Source organism: Rhinopithecus bieti, unplaced genomic scaffold, assembly GCF_001698545.2.
Source record: "Rhinopithecus bieti isolate Rb0 unplaced genomic scaffold, ASM169854v2 scaffold_574, whole genome shotgun sequence".
NCBI classification, from domain to species: domain Eukaryota; kingdom Metazoa; phylum Chordata; class Mammalia; order Primates; family Cercopithecidae; genus Rhinopithecus; species Rhinopithecus bieti.
The window spans coordinates 6,092,882-6,112,299 of NW_016803605.1; the positions used below are offsets into that span (position 1 = coordinate 6,092,882).

The window sequence follows — 19,418 nt, forward strand, 5'->3', positions numbered from 1 at the left end:
CTCCCAAAGTGCTGGGATTACAGGCTTGAGCCACCGCGCCCGGCCAAAATCTAGACTCTTAAAACACTTTCATGGCCGGGCGTGGTGGCTCATGTCTATAATCCCAGCACTTTGGGAGGACAAGGCAGGCGGATCACAAGGTCAGGAGATCAAGACCATCCTGGCTAATGCGGTGAAACCTTGTCTCTACTAAAACTACAAAAAATTAGCTGGGTGTGGCAGCGTGCACCTGTAGTCCCAGCTACTCGGGAAGCTGAGGCAGGAGAATGGCATGAACCCAGGAAGTGGAGCTTGCAGCGAGCCGACATTGCACCACTGCACTCCATCATGGGCAACAGGAATGAAACCCTGTCTCAAAAACAAACAAACAATTTTTGTGCTTTTAGTATGTATTCTTATTAGGGAGAATAGCAGTGAATCTTTAACCTTTGAATTCACATTCACCTTGCAAGATCTCTTTCTCGGAAGGGTAGTTACTGAGATACGGTCTGAGTGGTAGCAGGCGTTAGAGCGGGAGTGATTCTTGAGCCGGCTTGCCGTGGTAGTTTTCTGGGGTTCCTGGAACAGTGACCGCCCTTTGTGCTTTGCGTGAAGTGTTGTACAGCACTAACTTCACCACCAACCTTTGGGATTCATTGCTGGGATCCTGTTTTGTTTTCGTTCAAGATCCTGGTAACTCACTCACTCTCTTCTACCACAAGTCAAATTTTTTTCCTTATGTGGATATTTTGAAGCTTCTTACCTTAATGAGGCAGGTTATAGGGGATTGCTTATTAAAAGGAATAAATACAGAAAGCATGTTTTTATGTTTTGAGAAGGCTGTGGTCTTGAACTGTAGGTATACCTAACCTCAGATTTCCTTCTTTCTTTTGTTTTGTTTTTAGAGATGCAGTAATGTAATCGTGGCTCACTGCAGTCTTGGCCTTATGGGCTCAAGCCATTCTCCTGCCTCGGCCTTCTGAGTAGCTCGCTCTATAGGTGTGATCCACCACACACAGTTAATTTGTATTTTTTTGTAGAGATGGGAGTCTCACTGTGTTGCCCAGGCTGATCTCAAACTCCTGGACTCAAGCAATCCTCTCACCTCAGCCTCCTAATGTGCTAGGATTACAAGTGTGAGCCACAGTGCCTGGCTTGGAAGACAGCTTTTTATGTCATTGACTGTTCAAATAATGTGTAGTGATAAGTGATATCTGAGTGGAAAATGGGGAGCTTGGATTCTTAGAATTAGTAATACAACTAACATTTGGGATTCTTGTATGGACTGGTGGTGGTGCATTCAAATGGTGTTCCAACTATTTGAAACATCCCCCAGGTTCTGGTGTTTTCCAGGCATTGAGGTTATGGCAGTGTCTAACACACTAGATACTAAATCTTGACTTTATGGAAGGTAGAACACATTTTTGTGTTGTTGGGAGGAAGAATATTCCTACTTTCAGGAATACTAAATTTGACATCACAAATGTCATTTATTTTTCATGTCCTAAAGCTGACATGAAGTTCTTCTTATTTTATTATTATTTTTTTGAGACTAAGTCTCGCTCTTGTCCCCCAGGCTGGAGTGCGATGGCGCGATCTTGGCTTACTGCAACCTCCATCTCCTGGGTTCAAGCGATTCTCCTGCCTCAGCCTCCCGAGTAGCTGGGATTATAGGCATGTGCCACCACGCCCAGCTCATTTTTGTATTTTTAGTAGAGACAGGGTCCTACCATGTTGGCCAGGCTGGTCTTGAACTCCTGACCTCAGGTGATCTGCCCGCCTTAGCCTCCCAAAGTGCTGGGATTACAGGTGTGAGCCTCCACACCTGGCCTTGTTCTTTTTTTTAGATGGAGTCTCACTTTGTCACCCAGGCTGGAGTGCAGTGACATGGTCTCAGTTCCCTGTAACCCCCACCTCCTGGGTTCAAGCACTTCTCCTGGGTTTAAGCAATTCTCATGCCTCAGCCTCCCCCAGGTAGCTGGGACTACAGGCATGCGCCACCATGCCCGGCTAATTTTTGTATTTTTAGTAGAGACGGGGTTTTGCCATGTTGGCCAGGTTGGTCTCGAACTCCTGACCTCAAGTGATCCACCCGCTTTGGCCTCCCAAAGTGCTAGGATTACAGGCGTGAGCCATGGCACCCGGCTCTTTATAAATTCTTTGGGCTTAGATGTCTGTCATATAGTTTTCTGTCATCTGTAGCAAGCAACACCTGTAATTTTTGTTTGGTATTGGGTACACCCCAGCTGGTTTGTAGAGTCATTTAAATACTTGAGACTATTTTTCCCATTCATTTTATTTAGTGAGCATTGTTTATAAAGTGCTGGGTAAAACAGAAAGGTGACTAAAATAGTTTCTTCCCTTGAGAGATTGCTAGTGTGGTGGAATATGTGAGTTACACACGTGGCCAAGTGTGCAAGGGGCTACTGTGGGAGCACAGACTTGCCATGGGTAATGGAAGGATGAACAGATTTTCATTGCGAGGACTTTTGTGGGGCAGATGAATGCCTCAGTTTGCCCTTGAGCCAAGTTTCAGCAGCTGAAGACTGAAAGACTTGGAAAGGACATTGGAAACAAAGGGGACCCCCAGCCCTGAAAACATGGAGGAGGGGAGCACCAAGGCCGCCGTAGAGGTGTTTGGGAGTCAGTTGTGTAGGTGATTTATATCCATATCATTGAGAAGTTGAACCTCAGATTACTTCTTGATGGATAAATTAGCAGTGGTTCTCAAACTTGAGCATCTGGGCTGAGTGTAGTGGTTCACTCCTATAACCCCAGCACTTTGGGAGAATGAGGCAGTAGGATTACTGGAGCCCAGGAGTTTAAGACCAGCCTGGGCAGCATAGTGAGATTCAGTCTCTACAAAAAATAAATTAAAAAAAATTACCTGGACTTGATCGCACACACCTGTAGTCCCAGCTACTCAGGAGGTTGGGGTTTGAGTCACTTGAGCCCAGAATTTGAAGGGTGCGGTGAGCTACGATTGTGTCACTGCAATCTAACCTGGGTGACAGCAAGACCCTGTCTCTGAAACAACAGCAACAATAAAAAACTTGAGCATCCAAATTGCCTGAAGGCTTGTTAAAATACAGATGGCCAGCCGCGCGCGATGGCTCACGCCTGTAATCCCAGCACTTCGGGAGGCCGAGGTGGGCTGATCACGAGGTCAGGAGATCGAGACCGTCCTGGCTAACATGGTGAAACCCTGTCTCTACTAAAAATACAAAAAATTAGCTGGGCACGGTGGCAGGTGCCTGTAGTCCCAGCTACTCCTGAGGCTGAGGCAGGAGAATGGCCTGAATCCTGGAGGCGGAGCTTGGAGTGAGCCAGAGATCGCGCCGCTGCACTCCAGCCTGAGCCACAGAGCCAGACTCCATCTCAAAACAAAAACAAAAACAAAACAAAAAAACAGATAGCTGGCCCACCCTCAGAGTTTGTTTCAGTAGGTTTGGGATTTGCATTTCTAACCGACTTTCAGGTGATGCCGATTCTGTACATTTTGAGACCCTCTGCTGTAGAGCCAGTGCTTCTGATGACTGCTTTATAGAAATGCATGTTTTATGTATAGTTGACTCTTGAACAACACGGGTTTGAACTGTGCCACCACACCCAGCCCTCTGACATTCTTAAAAACGAGTGAGGTCTCTAAAGAGCTTTTGTTTATGTATGTTATGGCTGTTAACATTTACCATATTAGACATTAAAACTTGAGAATATTTAAAAACATTAATTCATTAGAAATAATAATAGGCCAGGTGCAGTGGTTCACGCCTTTCATCCCAGCACTTTGGGAGACTGAAGCATGGAGGATTGCTTGAGCCCAGGAGTTCCAGACCAGCCTGGGCAGCATGGCAGGTGTGAACCACTGTGCCGGCCAGAATCTCATTTTTTAATTTAATTTAATTTATTTTATTTTATTTTTTTGAGATGGAGTCTTGCTCTGTCACCCAGGCTGGAGTGCTGTGGCCAGATCTCCGCTCACTGCAAGCTCCGCCTCCCGGGTTCACGCCATTCTCCTGCCTCAGCCTCCCGGGTAGCTGGGACTACAGGCGCCGCCACCTCGCCTGGCTAGTTTTTTGTAGTTTTAGTAGAGACGGGGTTTCACCATGTTAGCCAGGATGGTCTCGATCTCCTGACCTCGTGATCCACCCGTCTCGGTCTCCCAAAGTGCTGGGATTACAGGCTTGAGCCACCGCGCCGGCCTTCATTTTTTAAAAAAAATCTTTTACTCGGAGATTAGATTATTGAATCACACAAATTGAGAGATTGTAGTTTATAAAAAATAACTGTATTTATAATCAGAGAAATGCCAAAAAGACACCATTCTCTTTAGTCACTGTTGAAAACCAAGACTGTAATCTGAGCATAGAATTTTGGAACACTGACTTGACTATTCGAATGCCTATTTTTATCCAGCTTTGCGATCCTGACGAACCTTTTCCATAACATTGGTGTACCTGCTCCATGGACTGTCTCTTTTCAAGAGAAACTTTTTCCATTGTTAGTCAATAGACATTTTCTTCATAGCTTCCTTTTTCTAGACTTTTTGGATTAAACTTTTTTTTTTTGGAGACAGAGTCTCACTCTGTCACCAGGCTGGAGTGCAGTGGTGCGATCTCCGCCTCCCGGGTTCCAGCAATTCTCCTGCCTCAGCCTCCCAAGTAGCTGGGACTACAGGCAAGCGCCCCCATGCCCAGCTAAATTTTGTACTTTTAGTTTCACCGTGTTGGCCAGGCTGGTCTCGATCTCTTGACCTCATGATCCGCCCGCCTCAGCCTCCCAAAGTGCTGGGATTACAGGCATGAGCCACCACACTTGGTCTATAATTCTTTTTAGTTTGGCAACACATAGTTACATTTTTTCATTTTGATGTATTTTCTTTTTTTCTTTTTTTGAGATGGAGTCTTGCACTTGCCCAGGCTGGAGTGCAATGGCGTGATCTTGGCTCACTGCAGCCTCTGCCTCCTGGGTTCAAGCAGTCCTCCTGCCTCAGCCTCCCGAGTAACTGGGACTACAGGCATGCAACACCACATCCGGCTATTTTTTGTATTTTTACTAGAGATGGGGTTTCGCCATGTTGTCCAGGCTGATCTCAAACTCCTGATCTCAGGTGATCCACCTGCCTTGGCCTGCCAAAGTGCTGGGATTGCAGGTGTGAACCAGTGCTCCTGCTCGAGCCCAATTCTTTCTTTCCATCCCAAACTCTTTAAGCTCTTGACTCTGTAATTCAAGTTGTGATCATGAAACTTGTCTATCACCTGCCTCTTCTCTGCATTCTCTTTCCCTCCTTGTTATGCTAAAACTTGGATGGCCCCTGAAGACACTGCTCTTCTGCACCCCTCTAAAGGGGGCTCCTCAGGGAAGGCACATGGGGTAGCTGACCATGTTGTTTCCTGCTGATATGTTACTGTTTCTCTATCCTTCAAATATTCAAAGTCCTTTCGAGCGCTGCCACCTGTTACCCACTCCTGCAGCTGACATCTTTACTGACTTCTGTCTCTTCCTTTCATTCCTTTTCACTTTCCCTTCTTACTGCCAACACCTCCTCTTCCAAATATAGACATGGGCAGTCCTACCAGCAGTCCCTTCCACACTCAGGCTTCTGAGTTCCATCCTGTGGTCAAAGGGATGAAACTTCTCACTCTAACCACCACCTCCTATCCTTTGACCCCTTGCTATATTCATAGAGGTGGAGGGTCCTCAAAATGGTAACATTAATACCTCCTGGGAGTGCAAGAAAGCTGAAGCTGCAGTTTCACAAGATTCTGGGGAGATTCGCATGCACATCTGAGCATCCAGTGTCCTCGCTGCAGCGGCCCTTCGTCCGTTGCCCTCACGCCTTTTCACTGTCAGCTCTACTTTGCTTTCACGTCCCTTTTTACCCATCTCAGATATCCTGTCCCATTTTAGTGACACCTTTCAAACACCCTTTAAAAATTATCACCAGCCGTGTGCGGTGGCTCACGCCTGTAACCCCAGCACTTTGGGATGCCAAGGCGGGCGGATCACAAGATCAAGAGATTGAGGCCATCCTGGCCAACATGGTGAAACCCCGTCTCTACTAAAAATACAAAAATTAGCTGGCCGTGGTGGTAGGCACCTGTAGTCCCAGCTACTCAGGAGGCTGAGGCAGGAGAATTGCTGGAACCCGGGAGGCAGAGGTTGCAGTGAGCCGAGATCACGCTGCTGCACTCCAGACTGGCGACAGAGCAAGACTCCATCTCAAAAAGCAAAAACAAAAAAAAAGAAAAAAAAAAATTACCACCAGCAAATTTTGATTATGGTTGCATTTAGGTATCTTCTTTGTGTCTGTGCCTGAACGGAAATGTGTTACAACAGAAAAAACAAAGGAGAAATTGGAGATAATGGTTTCACTTTATTTTTTATTTTTATTTTTTGAGATGGAGTCTTGCTCTGTCACCCAGGCTGGAGTGCAGTGGTGTAATCTCGGCTCACTGTAACCTCCGTCTCCCAGATTCAAATGATTCTCCCACCTCAGCCTCCTGAGTAACTGGGATTACAGGCGCCTACCACCATGCCCGGCTAATTTTTTATTTTTAGTAGGCGCGGAGTTTCACTATGTTGGCCAGGCTGGTTTCTAACTCCTGACCTCAGGTGATCTGCCCTGGTTTCACTTTAAATTCATGACCGCAAACCTCACATGATACCTACTGCTGCTTAGTAGTCCTACTATGGTTCCCTAGTAAGCTCCCTTTTCTCTGCTCTGAGACACACGTGTTGTGTGTTCAGCACTCTCTCAGCCACCCAGAGCTTTCTCCCTTCCTGCCACCCGGCTGCTGAAAAGAGGGAATAGTCGGCCGGGCGCGGTGGCTCAAGCCTGTAATCCCAGCACTTTGGGAGGCCGAGACGGGCGGATCACGAGGTCAGGAGATCGAGACCATCCTGGCTAACACGGTGAAACCCCGTCTCTACTAAAAAAATACAAAAAACTAGCCGGGCGACGTGGCGGGCGCCTGTAGTCCCAGCTACTCGGGAGGCTGAGGCGGGAGAATGGCGTAAACCCGGGAGGCAAGCTTGCAGTGAGCTGAGATCCGGCCACTGCACTCCAGCCTGGGCGACAAAGCGAGACTCTGTCTCAAAAAAAAAAAAAAAAAAAGAGGGAATAGTCTTTTGCACAGTAGTTCTTCAGGAAATATTTGTTGAATGAATGGATGACCATCTTGTGGGTGGATTTTCTTTTCCTTTTCTTTCTTTTTTTTTTTGGAGACAGGGTCTTACTCTGTAGCCTAGGTTGGAGTACAGTGGCGCGATCTTGGCTCACTGCAGCCTCTGCCTCCTGGGTTCAAGTTATGTTTGTGCCTCAGCTGGATTTATAGGCCTGTGCCATCATGCCTGGCTAATTTTTGTATTTTTAGTAGAGATGGAGTTTCACCCTTTGGGCCAGGCTGGTCTTGAACTCCTGACCTCAAGTGATCTGTCCATCTCAGCATCCCAAGGTGCTGGGATTATAGGCGTGAGCCACCACACCCGGCCTGTAGGTAGATTTTCTTCAGAGCTAGTGTGTTAGGCAGAGCACTGGGTCCCAGAGAGTGCCACCACTTCGTTGTTGTTGTTTTTTTTTTTTTTTGAGACGGAGTTTCACTATTATTGCCCAGGCTGGAGTGCAATCGCGGCTCACTGCAAGCTCTGCCTCCCAGGTTCAAACGATTCTCCTGCCTCAGCCTCCGGAATAGCTGGGATTACAGGCACCCGCCAGCACGCCCAGCTAATTTTTTGTATTTTTAGTAGAGATGGGGTTTCACCCTGTTGGCCAGGCTGGTCTTGAACTCCTGACCTCAGGTGATCCACCCACCCTGGCCTCCCAAAGTGCTGGGATTACAGGCGTGAGCCACTGCGCCCGGCCCTTGAGTGCCACCACTTCTTTAATCGAGTAACCTTGGGAAGGTCACATAACCTTGTAAATCCTCATTCTCTTTATTCCTGATTGGACTAATGGTAATTGCACACCTACCTTCACAGCTAAAACTTGAGACACAGGCAGTTTTGTATTTGTGCTATGTGAGCTCTTGATGCCATACATATGTAGGTCATTCTCATAGTAGCAGAACTGATGTTTTTCATTTTGGTGTGTGATATCTCCTATGTTTGAATATTAAGTTTAGTGAAAAGAGATGAACTTTGGAATCACAATACCTGTGTTCGCATCTCTGCCACTTAGCTGAATGACCTTAGGAGACAGGTGATTAACAAATGAGGAAACACATCTGTTAATTTCTTAATTGCTACGGCATTTCTTCATTTGTAAAGAAGAGGTAATAATAGTGGCTAATTCATAGTAGTGTAACGCTCAAATGGGATAGTAATTCACATAAAAATTATTTCTGAATTACAATGTTCTGTATGTTATGGTCCTTTCATGTTGGGAGGGTGGGGGAGAAGGGTAGTTTGTCTTATTTTAGGTCCAAATCTCCTGATTCATTGAGCACAAGTGTCAAAAATTCAAATATGCCCAGCTTATTAGTGAGGCAACAGTGTCTTTTTTTTTTTTTTTTTTTGCACACTTTTTGGAATTGATTAGTTTCAATGTGAGATTCACTGATCTTGAAACATACAGAGATGTTGCCTCTTGGTCATTGCATGCTGTGGGTACCATGACAAAGACTTTGATCTTTTGTTTTTCAGTGAATTTTTCACAGCAAGCCTGACATGCCAGTCATTAATAATGCATGAAAAGAAACTATAAATTGGAAGATTTGAAAAACCAACACTGGCGTTGTTGCTGCTAATTCTTTTATTGAGACAGATTAGATTTTTCTCCTTCATTAAGTCTTGGTCACAGTTCTCTGCTTTAGGATTCAAGGAACACGGATGGACCGACAACCAGAGGCGTGAGGATTGGACAGCAGAGCCCTAGACAGAGTTTGTGATTAGTCTTTGGTTTGTGATGACCACATGCTTCTGTGTTTTAGGCTGAGGCTTGAAGATGGTCAGATTTTTGTGAGTTTATGATACTGAGCTGCAGGACTTGAAAGTTCCCTAGTTAGGTCTTGTGGTCGTTTTCAAAATTCCTCTTTAGGGAGTGCTTGACCTGAGCCCAACAGTTCCCTGTTTTGCCCAAGTGAAATAGTTTAGGGAGTATTTTGTTCTTTCATTTTGTCACCATAAAAGGTTTTCCAGGACCACAGTGCCTGCTCCGTCTGTTCTCTGTCAGTTCTCCGTGGTCCTTGTCACTCTCTGATGTTGGTCCAGGGTGAAGAGTAGGGAAGACCCCAGGGAATTTCTACATTTAACCTGTCCGCATCCTTCTCAAATTTTATGTACATAGACATGGCCTTTGTTGGCTGAGTCTGGAGGAGACTTGGCCAATCCCTTCTATCTGTCTGAGGCAGCAGCAGGAACAAATAACTCTGCTTGAATCTTGCAAGCTGTGTAGTGAGAGTCTGACAGTAAAGCAGGTGGTTTCAAACCTGACTCTGAATCAGAGCTACAGCCTTAGCATAGGGACTCCCACCCGAATCTCTCTTTCCCTCATCACGGATGGTGGTGGTGATGGTGGTAATGGCGGTGGGGAGCCTGGGACTTTTATATTCATAGTCAGGATAGTGACTTCTGTCTTCAGGTAAATGCCAGTTCTTACTCTGTCCTTCAGAATCTTCTCCCAAATCACACTTGTTTATTTATTTATTTTATTTATTGAGACAGTCTCACTCTGTCGCCCAGGCAAATGCCAGTTCTTACTCTGTCAGATTCTTCTCCCAAACCACACTATTTATTTATTTATTTATTGAGACAGTCTCACTCTGTTGCCCAGGCAAATGCCAGTTCTTAATCTGTCTGTCAGATTCTTCTCCCAAACCACACTATTTATTTATTTATTTATTTATTTATTTATTTATTTATTGAGAGATAGTCTTGCTCTGTCACCTAGGCTGGAGTGCAGTGTGCCTTCTCGGCTTACTGCAGCCTCTGCCTCCTGGGTTCAACCAATTCTCCTGCCACCTGAGTACCTGGGATTACAGGTGCGTACCACCATGCCCAACCTCCGCCTCTGTTTTCACATGGCCTTCTTTCTATGTGTTCTCATCTTTTTTTTTTTTTTTCTTTTTCGAGATGGTGTCTCGCTCAGTTGCCCAGGGTGGAGTGTAGTGGTGCAATCTTGGCTCATTACAACCATCACCTTCTGGGATCAAGGGATTCTCATGCCTCAGCCTTCCAAGTAACTGGGACTACAGGAGGCACGCGCCACCACGCCTGCCTAATGTGTGTGTGTGTGTGTGTGTGTGTGTGTGTATATAGTTGAGACAGAGTTTTGCTCTTGTTGCCCAGGTGGGAGTGCAATGGCACAATCTGGGCTCACCGCAACCTCCGCCTCCCGGGTTCAAGCAATTCTCCTGCCTCAGCCTCCTGAGTAGCTGGGATTACAGGCATGCGCCACCACGCCTGGCTATTTGTATTTTTAGTAGAGACGGGGTTTCACCATGTTGGTCAGGCTGCTCTAGAACTCCTGACCTCAGGTGATCCGCCTGCCTCGGCCTCTCAAAGTGCTGGGATTACAGGCGTGAGCCGCCGCACCCAGCCATAATTTTTGTATTTTTAGGAGAGATGAGGTTTCACCACGTTCACCAGGCTGGCCTTGGACTCCTGACCTCAAGTGATCCTTCCACCTTGGCTTCCCACAGTGTTGGGATTACAGGTGTGAGCCACTACACCTGGTCACTTCTTTTTGTAGGGACACTTTTCATTGGGTTTTGGGCCTACCAACGTAATCCAGGATGATCTTATCTCAAGATTCTTAATTATATCTGCAAAGATGCTTTTTCCAAATACGGTCACATTCACAGGTGATAGGGGGCCATGTCTTTGGGGGAGGGCAGCGTTCTGTCTGCTGCAGTGGGCTGCAGGTACCTTTGTCATCCCTGGCCAGATTCTTTGCCAGTGGCTGGTGTTGGCTGTGAGGGAGGCAAGATGAGAATGTGAGGTCTGTGCTTCATCATCCAAGCTCTGCTCGCAGAGAAAAATGCAGAACACTGTCATTTGACAGAAAGTCATTAAGTGGCAGCATTTTTCTCTTTGAATTGTTCTGTTTTTAGGTATTATGTCTGAAAATATTCCCTGTACTCCAAAACCCCAAGGTCGTCTTCAACTCACTTTCTATGGAGGTAAAGAGAAGATGACAGGATACTATTTTACCTTAGCCCAAAAGTCATAGATTCATATCTGGTCTTGAGTAAACCAGCAGTATATTGCGTTTTTCTAGATAGAACCAGGGTAATTTTCCCTCATCACTTCCCAGATAGGGCTTTTTCTTACATAGTTTTCCTGTAGTTTAACGTATATATAGTTTTATATTGTAAATTGCATAATTCTGTGGATTTAAAAAATATAGCTAATACAGACTTGTTGTAGTAAAACGTAAGCAATATAGAAATGAAAGTGAAACACTGAAAGCTTCCTTTTCCTCCCCCCATTGTTTGGTGTAGATTTTTCTGAACCCTCTTTTAGGGATTGTGTGGGTTTTAGGAGCTGTACTCAGCTGAGAACATTAGATAAATAAAGCAAAGCAAATACTTCGTTTGTCTCAACTGCTTGTTTTTGTTTTTGTTTTTTTTGTTTGTTTGTTTTGAGTCAGGGTCTTGCTCTGTCGCCCAGGCTGGAGTACGGTGGTGTGATCATGGCTTACTGCAGCCTCAAACTCCTGGGCTCATGAAATCCTTCCCCCTCAGCCTGCTGGCTAATTTATTTTATTTTATTTTGTAGAAACAGGGTCTTGCTATATTGATCAGGCTGGTCTCGAACTCCGGGCCTCAAACAATCCTACCTTAGCCTCCCAAAGTGCTGGGATTACAGGTGTGAGGAGTGGGTCATGGCAACCGGCTAACTGCTTGTCTTGAGGATAGGAAATTGCCTTTAAATCCATTTCAGCAGCATTTTCATGTTTTTAATAACTAGAGTCTTCTAGGTTCCTAGGTTCAGCCTGGAGATGGATTATTGTCAAATAAAAGGAAAGCTTTAGTCTGTGAAAGCTACATGTTGTTCCTACTTTCTCCTATAGATTATAAAATCTTTTTATTTATTTCTCTTTTCAGATTTAATCCAGAGACTGACTTCACTATAGAACCCACAGTTGTATCGATGGTTGGGGAAAGATAGTGGCGACAAGCAAAGGAGAAGCAGCTCTGACATACAAAGAAAATGAGTATGCTAAAACCAAGCGGGCTTAAGGCCCCCACCAAGATCCTGAAGCCTGGAAGCACAGCTCTGAAGACACCTACGGCTGGTAATACTTTACACTTTTCCTTTATGACTAATGAATTATCTTATATGCAGACTTCAATTTGATTTTTAATTTTAAAACATTATTTTATATATGTTCATATTCTTGAAAATATTTGAAAGTTTTTTTAAAATTATTATTATTTTTTTGAGACAGAGTTTCACTCTTGTTGCCCACGCTGGAGTGCAATGGCCCGATCTTGGCTCACCGCAACCTCTACCTACTGGGTTCAAGTGATTCTCCTGCCTCAGCCTCCCGAGTAGCTTGAGATTACAGGCATGCGCCACCATGCCTGGCTAATTTTGTATTTTTAGTAGAGACGGGGTTTCTCCATGTTGGTCAGGCTGGTCTCAAACTCCTGACCTCAGGTGATCCACCTGCCTTGGCCTCCCAAAATGCTGGGATTACAGATGTGAGCCACCACGCCCGGCCTTTTTTTTTTTTTTTTTTTTAATGGTTTTTGAGACAGAGTCTCGCTCTGTTGTCCAGGCTGGCATGCAGTGGCATAATCTTGGCTCACTGCAACCTCTGCCTCCTGGGTTCAAGTGATTCTCCTGCCCCAGCCTCCCAAGTAGCTGGGACTATAGGCACGTGCTACCACGTCCGGCTGATTTTTGTATTATTAGTAGAGATGGGGTTTCACCACATTGGCCAGGTTGGTCTTGAACTCCTGACCTCGTGATCCGCCTACCTCAGCCTCCCAAAGTGCTGAGATTACAGGCGTGAGGCACTGCGCTTTGCCTTTTGTAAAATTTATTTTTATTTTTATTTTTTTATTTTTTTTTAGATGGAGTCTTGCTCTGTTCCCCAGGCTAGAGTGCAGTAGCACAATCTCGGCTCACTGCATCCTCCACCTCCTGGGTTCCAGCGATTCTTCTGCCTCCGCCTCCAGAGTCGCTGGGACTACAGGTGTGCGCCACCACACCCAGCTAATTTTTGTATTATTAGTAGAGACAGGTTTTCACCATTTTGGCCAGGCTGGCCTTGAATTCCTGACCTTGTGATCTGCCTGCCTTGGCCTCCCAAATTGCTTGGAATACAGACGTGCGCCACTGTGCCCTGCTGTTTTTTTTTTTTTTTTTGAGATGGAGTTTTTGTCGCCTAGGCTGGAGTGCAGTGATGTGATCTCGGCTCACTGCAACCTCCACCTCCGGGGTTCAAGTGATTCTCCTGCCTCAGCCTCCCTAGTAGTTGGAATTACAGACACACGCCACCATACCCAACTAATTTTTGTATTTTTAGTACAGGTGGGTTTTCACCATGTTGGCCAGACTGGTCTTAACTTGAGGTCAGGAGTTCATCTGCCTGCCTCAGCCACCCAAAGTGCTGGATTCTAGGTGTGAGCCACCATGCCTGGCCTGAAATAATTTTTAATTGAAAGACATAAAATTTTTTATGTGGAGAGCTTAATGAATTTTTGTAGGTTTTTTTGTTTCTTTGTTTGTTTTTGAGACAGGGTCTCACTCTGTCGCCCAGGCGGGAGGGCATTGGTACTATCATGGCTCTCAGCGTCCCACATAGCTGGGACTACAGACGCACTCCACTATGCCCAGCTAAATTTTGTATTAGTAGAGACGGGGTTTTGCCCAGGCTGGTCTTGAACTCCTGACCTCAGATTATCTGTCTGCGGGATTACAGGCGTGAGCCACCATGCCCGGCCTGGTTTTTTTTTTTTTTTTGAGATGCTGTCTTGTTTTGTCATCGAGGGTGGAAGGCAGTGGCTCAATCTCGGCTCGCTGAAACCTCCGCCTCCCAGGTTCAAGCGATTCTCCTGCCTCGGCCTCCCGAATAGCTGGGATTAATGGTGCCCACCACCATGCCCAGCTAATTTTTTTTTTTTTTTTCTTGAGACAGAGTTTCGCTGTTGTTGCCCAGGCTAGAGTGCAGTGATGTGATTTCGGCTCACTGCAACCTCTGCTTCCCAGGTGCAAGCAATTCTCCTGCCTCAGCCTCCTGAGTAGCTGGGACTCCAAGCGTGCTCCACCACGTCCAGCTAAGTTTGTATTTTTAGTAGAGATGGGGTTTCTCCATATTGGTCAGGCTGGTCTCAAACTCCTGATCTCAGGTGATCTGCCTACCTCGGCCTCCCAAAGTGCTGCGATTACAGATGTGAGCCACTGCGCCCAGCCCTGTATTTTTTTTTTTTTTTTTTTTTAGCAGGGATGGGGTTTCATCATGTTGACTGGGCTGGTCTCAAACTCCAGACCTCAAATGATCTGCCCACCTCAGCCTCTCAAAGAACTGGGATTACAGGTGTAAGTCACTGTGCCTGGTTTTTGTGTCCTAGTTTTTGTCAGCTTGAATTGACTACTCAATTGTGGAGTAGTGGTATTTAGTTAATCTGAATGGGTATTTGCTCATGATGTTCAGGGTGGTGGGTGTAGCAAATAATGAAATCAGACCAATTATGAATATAGGCCTGGAAAAAGGACTGATTTTATTTTTTTCTTGCTTTGATTTTTTCTCATCTTAATTGTAAGTAAAGGAATAAACCTCAACTACCAGTTTGCTGAGTTTAGCAGCATTGAAGATGGTAGTGAAGGATCAGTTATTCTTGGCTTCCTTGTTTAAAACAAAACAACACAAAACAAACAAAAACACTTTGGTGAAGCACAGTGGCTCATGCGTGTAATCCCAATACTTTGGGAGGCTGAGGTGGGAGGTTCACTTGAGGTCAGGAGTTTGAAACCAGCCTGGCCAACATGGTGAGACCCCCATCTCTATGAAAAATACAAAAATTAGCCAGGTATGGTGGTGCACATCTGTAATCCCAGCTACTGAGGAGGCTGAGGCAGGAGAATCACTTGTACCCAGGAGATGGAGGTTGCAGTTAACTGAGATCATACCACTGCACTCCAGCCTGGACAACAGAGCGAGACTCCGTCTCAAAAGAACAAAAAACAGCTGGGCGCGGTGGCTCACGCCTGTAATCCCAGCACTTTGGGAGGCCGAGGCGGGCGGATCATGAGGTCAGGAGATTGAGACCATCCTGGCTAACACGGTGAAACCCCACCTCTACTAAAAATACAAAAAATTAGTCAGGCGTCGTGGCAGGTGCCTGTAGTCCCGGCTACTTGGGAGGCTGAGGCAGAGGAATGGCGAGGACCCGGGAGGCGGGGCTTGCAGTGAGCCGAGATCGTGCCACTGCACTTCTGCCTGGGAGACAGTGAGACTTTGTCTAAAAAAAACAAAACAAAACAAAAAACAACCTTTCTAAGAGTTGTAGACTACTCCTGTGGGCTGTTGGCTTTCTCCAGTTTTTCTTGAAGTTTGAGGTTGTCTGCTTGAATATTAAATCGAATCTCTTCTGCTGTTTTGTTTTCAGTTGTAGCTCCAGTAGAAAAAACAATATCCAGTGAAAAAGCATCCAGCACTCCATCATCGGAGACTCAGGAGGAATTTGTGGATGACTTTCGAGTTGGGGAGCGAGTTTGGGTGAATGGAAATAAGCCTGGATTTATCCAGTTTCTTGGAGAAACTCAGTTTGCACCAGGCCAGTGGGCTGGAATTGTTTTAGATGAACCCATAGGCAAGAACGACGGTTCGGTGGCAGGAGTTCGCTATTTCCAATGTGAGCCTTTAAAGGGCATATTTACCCGACCTTCAAAGTTAACAAGGAAGGTACAAGCAGAAGATGAAGCTAATGGCCTGCAGATGACGCCTGCCTCCCGAGCTACTTCACCGCTGTCCACTTCTACAGCCAGCATGGTGTCTTCCTCTCCAGCCACCCCCTCAAACATTCCCCAGAAACCATCACAGCCAGCAGCAAAGGAACCTCCAGCTACGCCTCCGATCAGCAACCTTACAAAAACTGCCAGCGAATCTGTCTCCAACCTTTCAGAGGCTGGCTCAATCAAGAAAGGAGAAAGAGAGCTCAAAATTGGAGATAGAGTATTGGTGAGTAGAGAAACATTCTGAGGTCATTTTGTTGAACTGAGATGTAAACACCAGGGAGTGGTTGAAATACACACATCGGGGCTGGGCGCGGTGGCTCACGCCTGTAATCCCAGCACTTTGGGAGGCTAAGGCGGATGGATCACAAGGTCCGGAGTTCAAGACCAGCCTGGCCAAGATGGTGAAACCCCGTCTCTACTAAAAATACAAAAAAATTAGCTGGGATTGGTGGCGGGCACCTGTAATCCCAGCTACTCAGGAGGCTGAGGCAGAGAATTGCTTGAACCCGGGAGGCGGAGGTTGCAGTGAGCCAAGATTGTGCCACTACACTCCAGCCTGGGCGAAAGAGTGAGACTCTGTCTCAAAAAAAAAGAGCCAGAAATACACACATAGGATACTCCTTGGCTCAGTGTCTGTTCTGGAGGGATGACCCCTCCTTTATAGAGAAATTAATCAGTTCAGTTTATGGGTAACTATGCAACAAATTAGAAACTGGCGTGTAGTTTGTGTCTAGAAAGAGCATAGATTTGCAGTGATCTATTCTAGTTGTATCTAGCAGTTTAGCTAAAAGAATATTGAGTTTATAATTTGTAAATATTTACTTTTGTTATTAAAAATTTTCTTGGCCAGGCACGGTGGCTCACGCCTGTAATCCCAGCACTTTGGGAGGCCGAGGCGGGCAGATCATGAGGTTAGGCGATCAAGACCATCCTGGCTAATGCGGTGAAACCCCGTCTCTACTAAAAATACAAAAAATTAGCCGGGCATGGTGGCAGGCGCCTGTAGTCCCAGCTACTTGGGAGGCTGAGGCAGGAGAATGGCCTGAACCCAGGAGGCGGAGCTTGCAGTGAGCCAAGATTGTGCCACTGCACTCCAGCCTGGAGACAGAGCAAGACTCTGTCTCAAAAAAAAACAAAGATTTGTTTTCTTAATACTATATGGCTGCCTGTTGGGGATATGGCTGCCTGTTGGGGACTCGAACTCCAGTCTCTGCATGACAGGCAGAAACACTCACCACTATACTAACAAGGAACTTGTAAATATTAAGGTAACAGTGGCCAGGTACGGTGGCTCACGTCTGTAATCCCAGCATTTTGGGAGGTCAAGGTGGGAGGATCACTTGAACCTGGGCAACAAAGTAAGACCCCGTCTCTATAAAAAATAAAATAATTGGCCGGGCGGGGTGACTCACTCCTGTAATCCCAGTACTTTGGGAGGCTGAGCGGGTGGATCACTTGAGGTCAGGAGTTCAAGACCAGCCTGGCCAACATGGCGACACCCCGTCTCTACTAAAAATACAAAAATTAGCCAGGCATGGTGGCAGGCACCTGTAATCCAAGCTACTCGGGAGGCTTAGGCAGGAGAGTGACTTAAACCCAGGAGGTGGAAGTTGCAGTGAGCCAAGATCGCATCACTACACTCCAGGCTGGGCAACAAAGCAAGACTCCATATAAAATAAAAATAAGCCAAACATGGTATCACATGCCTATAGTCCCAGCTACTCAGGAAGCTGAGCCTGGGAGATGGAAGCTGCAGGGAACTATGATTACATAATGGCACTCCGGCAAGACCCTGTTTCACAACAACAAAAAAGTAACTTTATTGACAAAATAAGCTCAGAAGTGAACTTAGGTGTGTTTATAAAAATTGGATTTTTTTCCCCTTCTGAATTTTAATTTTTGGTTTAGTGAAATTATGTGGGTGTCTGTAAGATTCTGCTACCTTAAATGGCTTGGAAAACTCAAGGCATCAGAGGATGTTACTTAAGAATTTCTGGGCCAAGGCCAGGTGCAGTGGCTCATGCCTATAATACCAGCAGTTTTGGAGGCTGAGGCAGGTGTGGCACCTAGGGTCAGGAGTTCAAGACTAGCCTGGTCAACATGGTGAAACCCCGTTTCTACTACAAATACAAAAACTAGTTGAGCGCAGTGGTACACACCTGTAATCCCAGCTACTTGGGAAGCTGAGGCAGGAGAATTGCTTGAACCCAGGAGGAGGAGGTTGCAGTGAGCTGAGATTGCACCACTGCACTCTAGCCTGGGCAACAGAGTGAGACTCTGTCTCAAAGGGGGGCGGGGGAGGAAAGAAGAAGAATTTCCGGGCCTTTCAAATGATGAGGTTTAGATTTAGGAAGAGGAAAGAAATGTGCAGTAGCTACTGTTTGACTAATAAGCGGAAACGCAAGGTATAAGGTCTACGTGCTCTACATTCTAGAACCTCTGAATTTAGTGATTTTTTTTTTTTTTTAAAGAGGAGCAGAGTAGCATAGTGCTAAGAAGACAAGCTGAGTCCCTGCTTTGCCTTTGGGACCTCAGTGAGTGAGATATTTAACAACTTAGTTTCCTAACCTCTATAAGCAAGGCTGAAGTGCTGCATTTCGAATATATTTGATATTTCTAGGATGTGATGTCAGGTTCTTGGACAGTTTGACTGACGACCAGCTGTTCTGTTTCAACATGGTTGTCTCCATGCCTTGGACTGCGTGTTCTGTGCTGAATTTTTAGCTCATGACCATACATGAGGAGGTGACTTGTCAGCTTTTTATATTTGAACTGACAAGCTTTATCTTTCTACGAGCTACTCCCCAGGGCCCTTACGCTAAGAATCTCAGGGTAGAATTTTCTTCTTCTCAACACTTCTTTTTTTTTATTATTATTTTTTATTTTGGAGACAGAGTCTCGCTCTGTCCCCAGGCTGGAGTGCAGTGGCGTGTTCTCAGCTCACTGCAAGCTCCACCTCCTGGGTTCATGCCATTCTCCTGCCTCAGCCTCCTGAGTAGCTGGGACTACAGGCATGTGCCACCACGCCCAGCTAATTTTTATATATTTTTTTGAGACGGAGGCTCACTCTGTCCCCCAGGCTGGAGTGCAGTGGCGTGTTCTCAGCTCCACCTCCTGCATTCATGCCATTCTCCTGCCTCAGCCTCCTGAGTAGCTGGGACTACAGGTGCCTGCCACCATGCCTGGCTAATTTTTTTTTTTTTTTTTGAGACGGAGTCTCACTCTTGCCCAGGCTGGAGTGCAGTGGTGCGATCTTGGCTCACTGCAACCTCCATCTCCTAGGTTCAAGCAATTCTCCTGCCTCAGCCTCCTGAGTAGCTGGGATTACAGGCGCCCACCACCACGCCTAGCTAATTTTGTATTTTAGTAGAGACGGGGTTTCACCGTGTTGGTCAGGCTGATCTTGAACCCCTGGCCTCGTGATCCACTCACCTCGGCCTCCCAAAGCGCTGGGATTACAGGCGTGAGCCACTGTGCCTGGCCGCTAATTTTTTTTTTTTTGTATTTTTAGTAGAGATGGGGTTTCACCG

At 46.1% G+C, this 19,418-nt stretch overlaps 1 protein-coding gene across 15 annotated transcripts in view; it reads left to right on the forward strand.

The window, feature by feature from the left end:
• CLIP1 (CAP-Gly domain containing linker protein 1) overlaps positions 1-19,418 on the forward strand; it is a 129,933-nt gene that overhangs the window by 4,961 nt on the left and 105,554 nt on the right. For 14 of the 15 annotated variants that reach the window (XM_017890385.1, XM_017890362.1, XM_017890332.1 and 11 more), the window contains exons 2-3: positions 12,027-12,217; positions 15,540-16,111. In XM_017890385.1, the coding sequence (XP_017745874.1) occupies positions 12,133-12,217; positions 15,540-16,111 (657 nt within the window). In that variant the 5' untranslated portion in view covers positions 12,027-12,132. Of the gene's footprint in view, positions 1-11,765; positions 11,788-12,026; positions 12,218-15,539; positions 16,112-19,418 lie in introns of those variants that run through there. The other variant, XM_017890343.1, reaches the window with a different exon arrangement.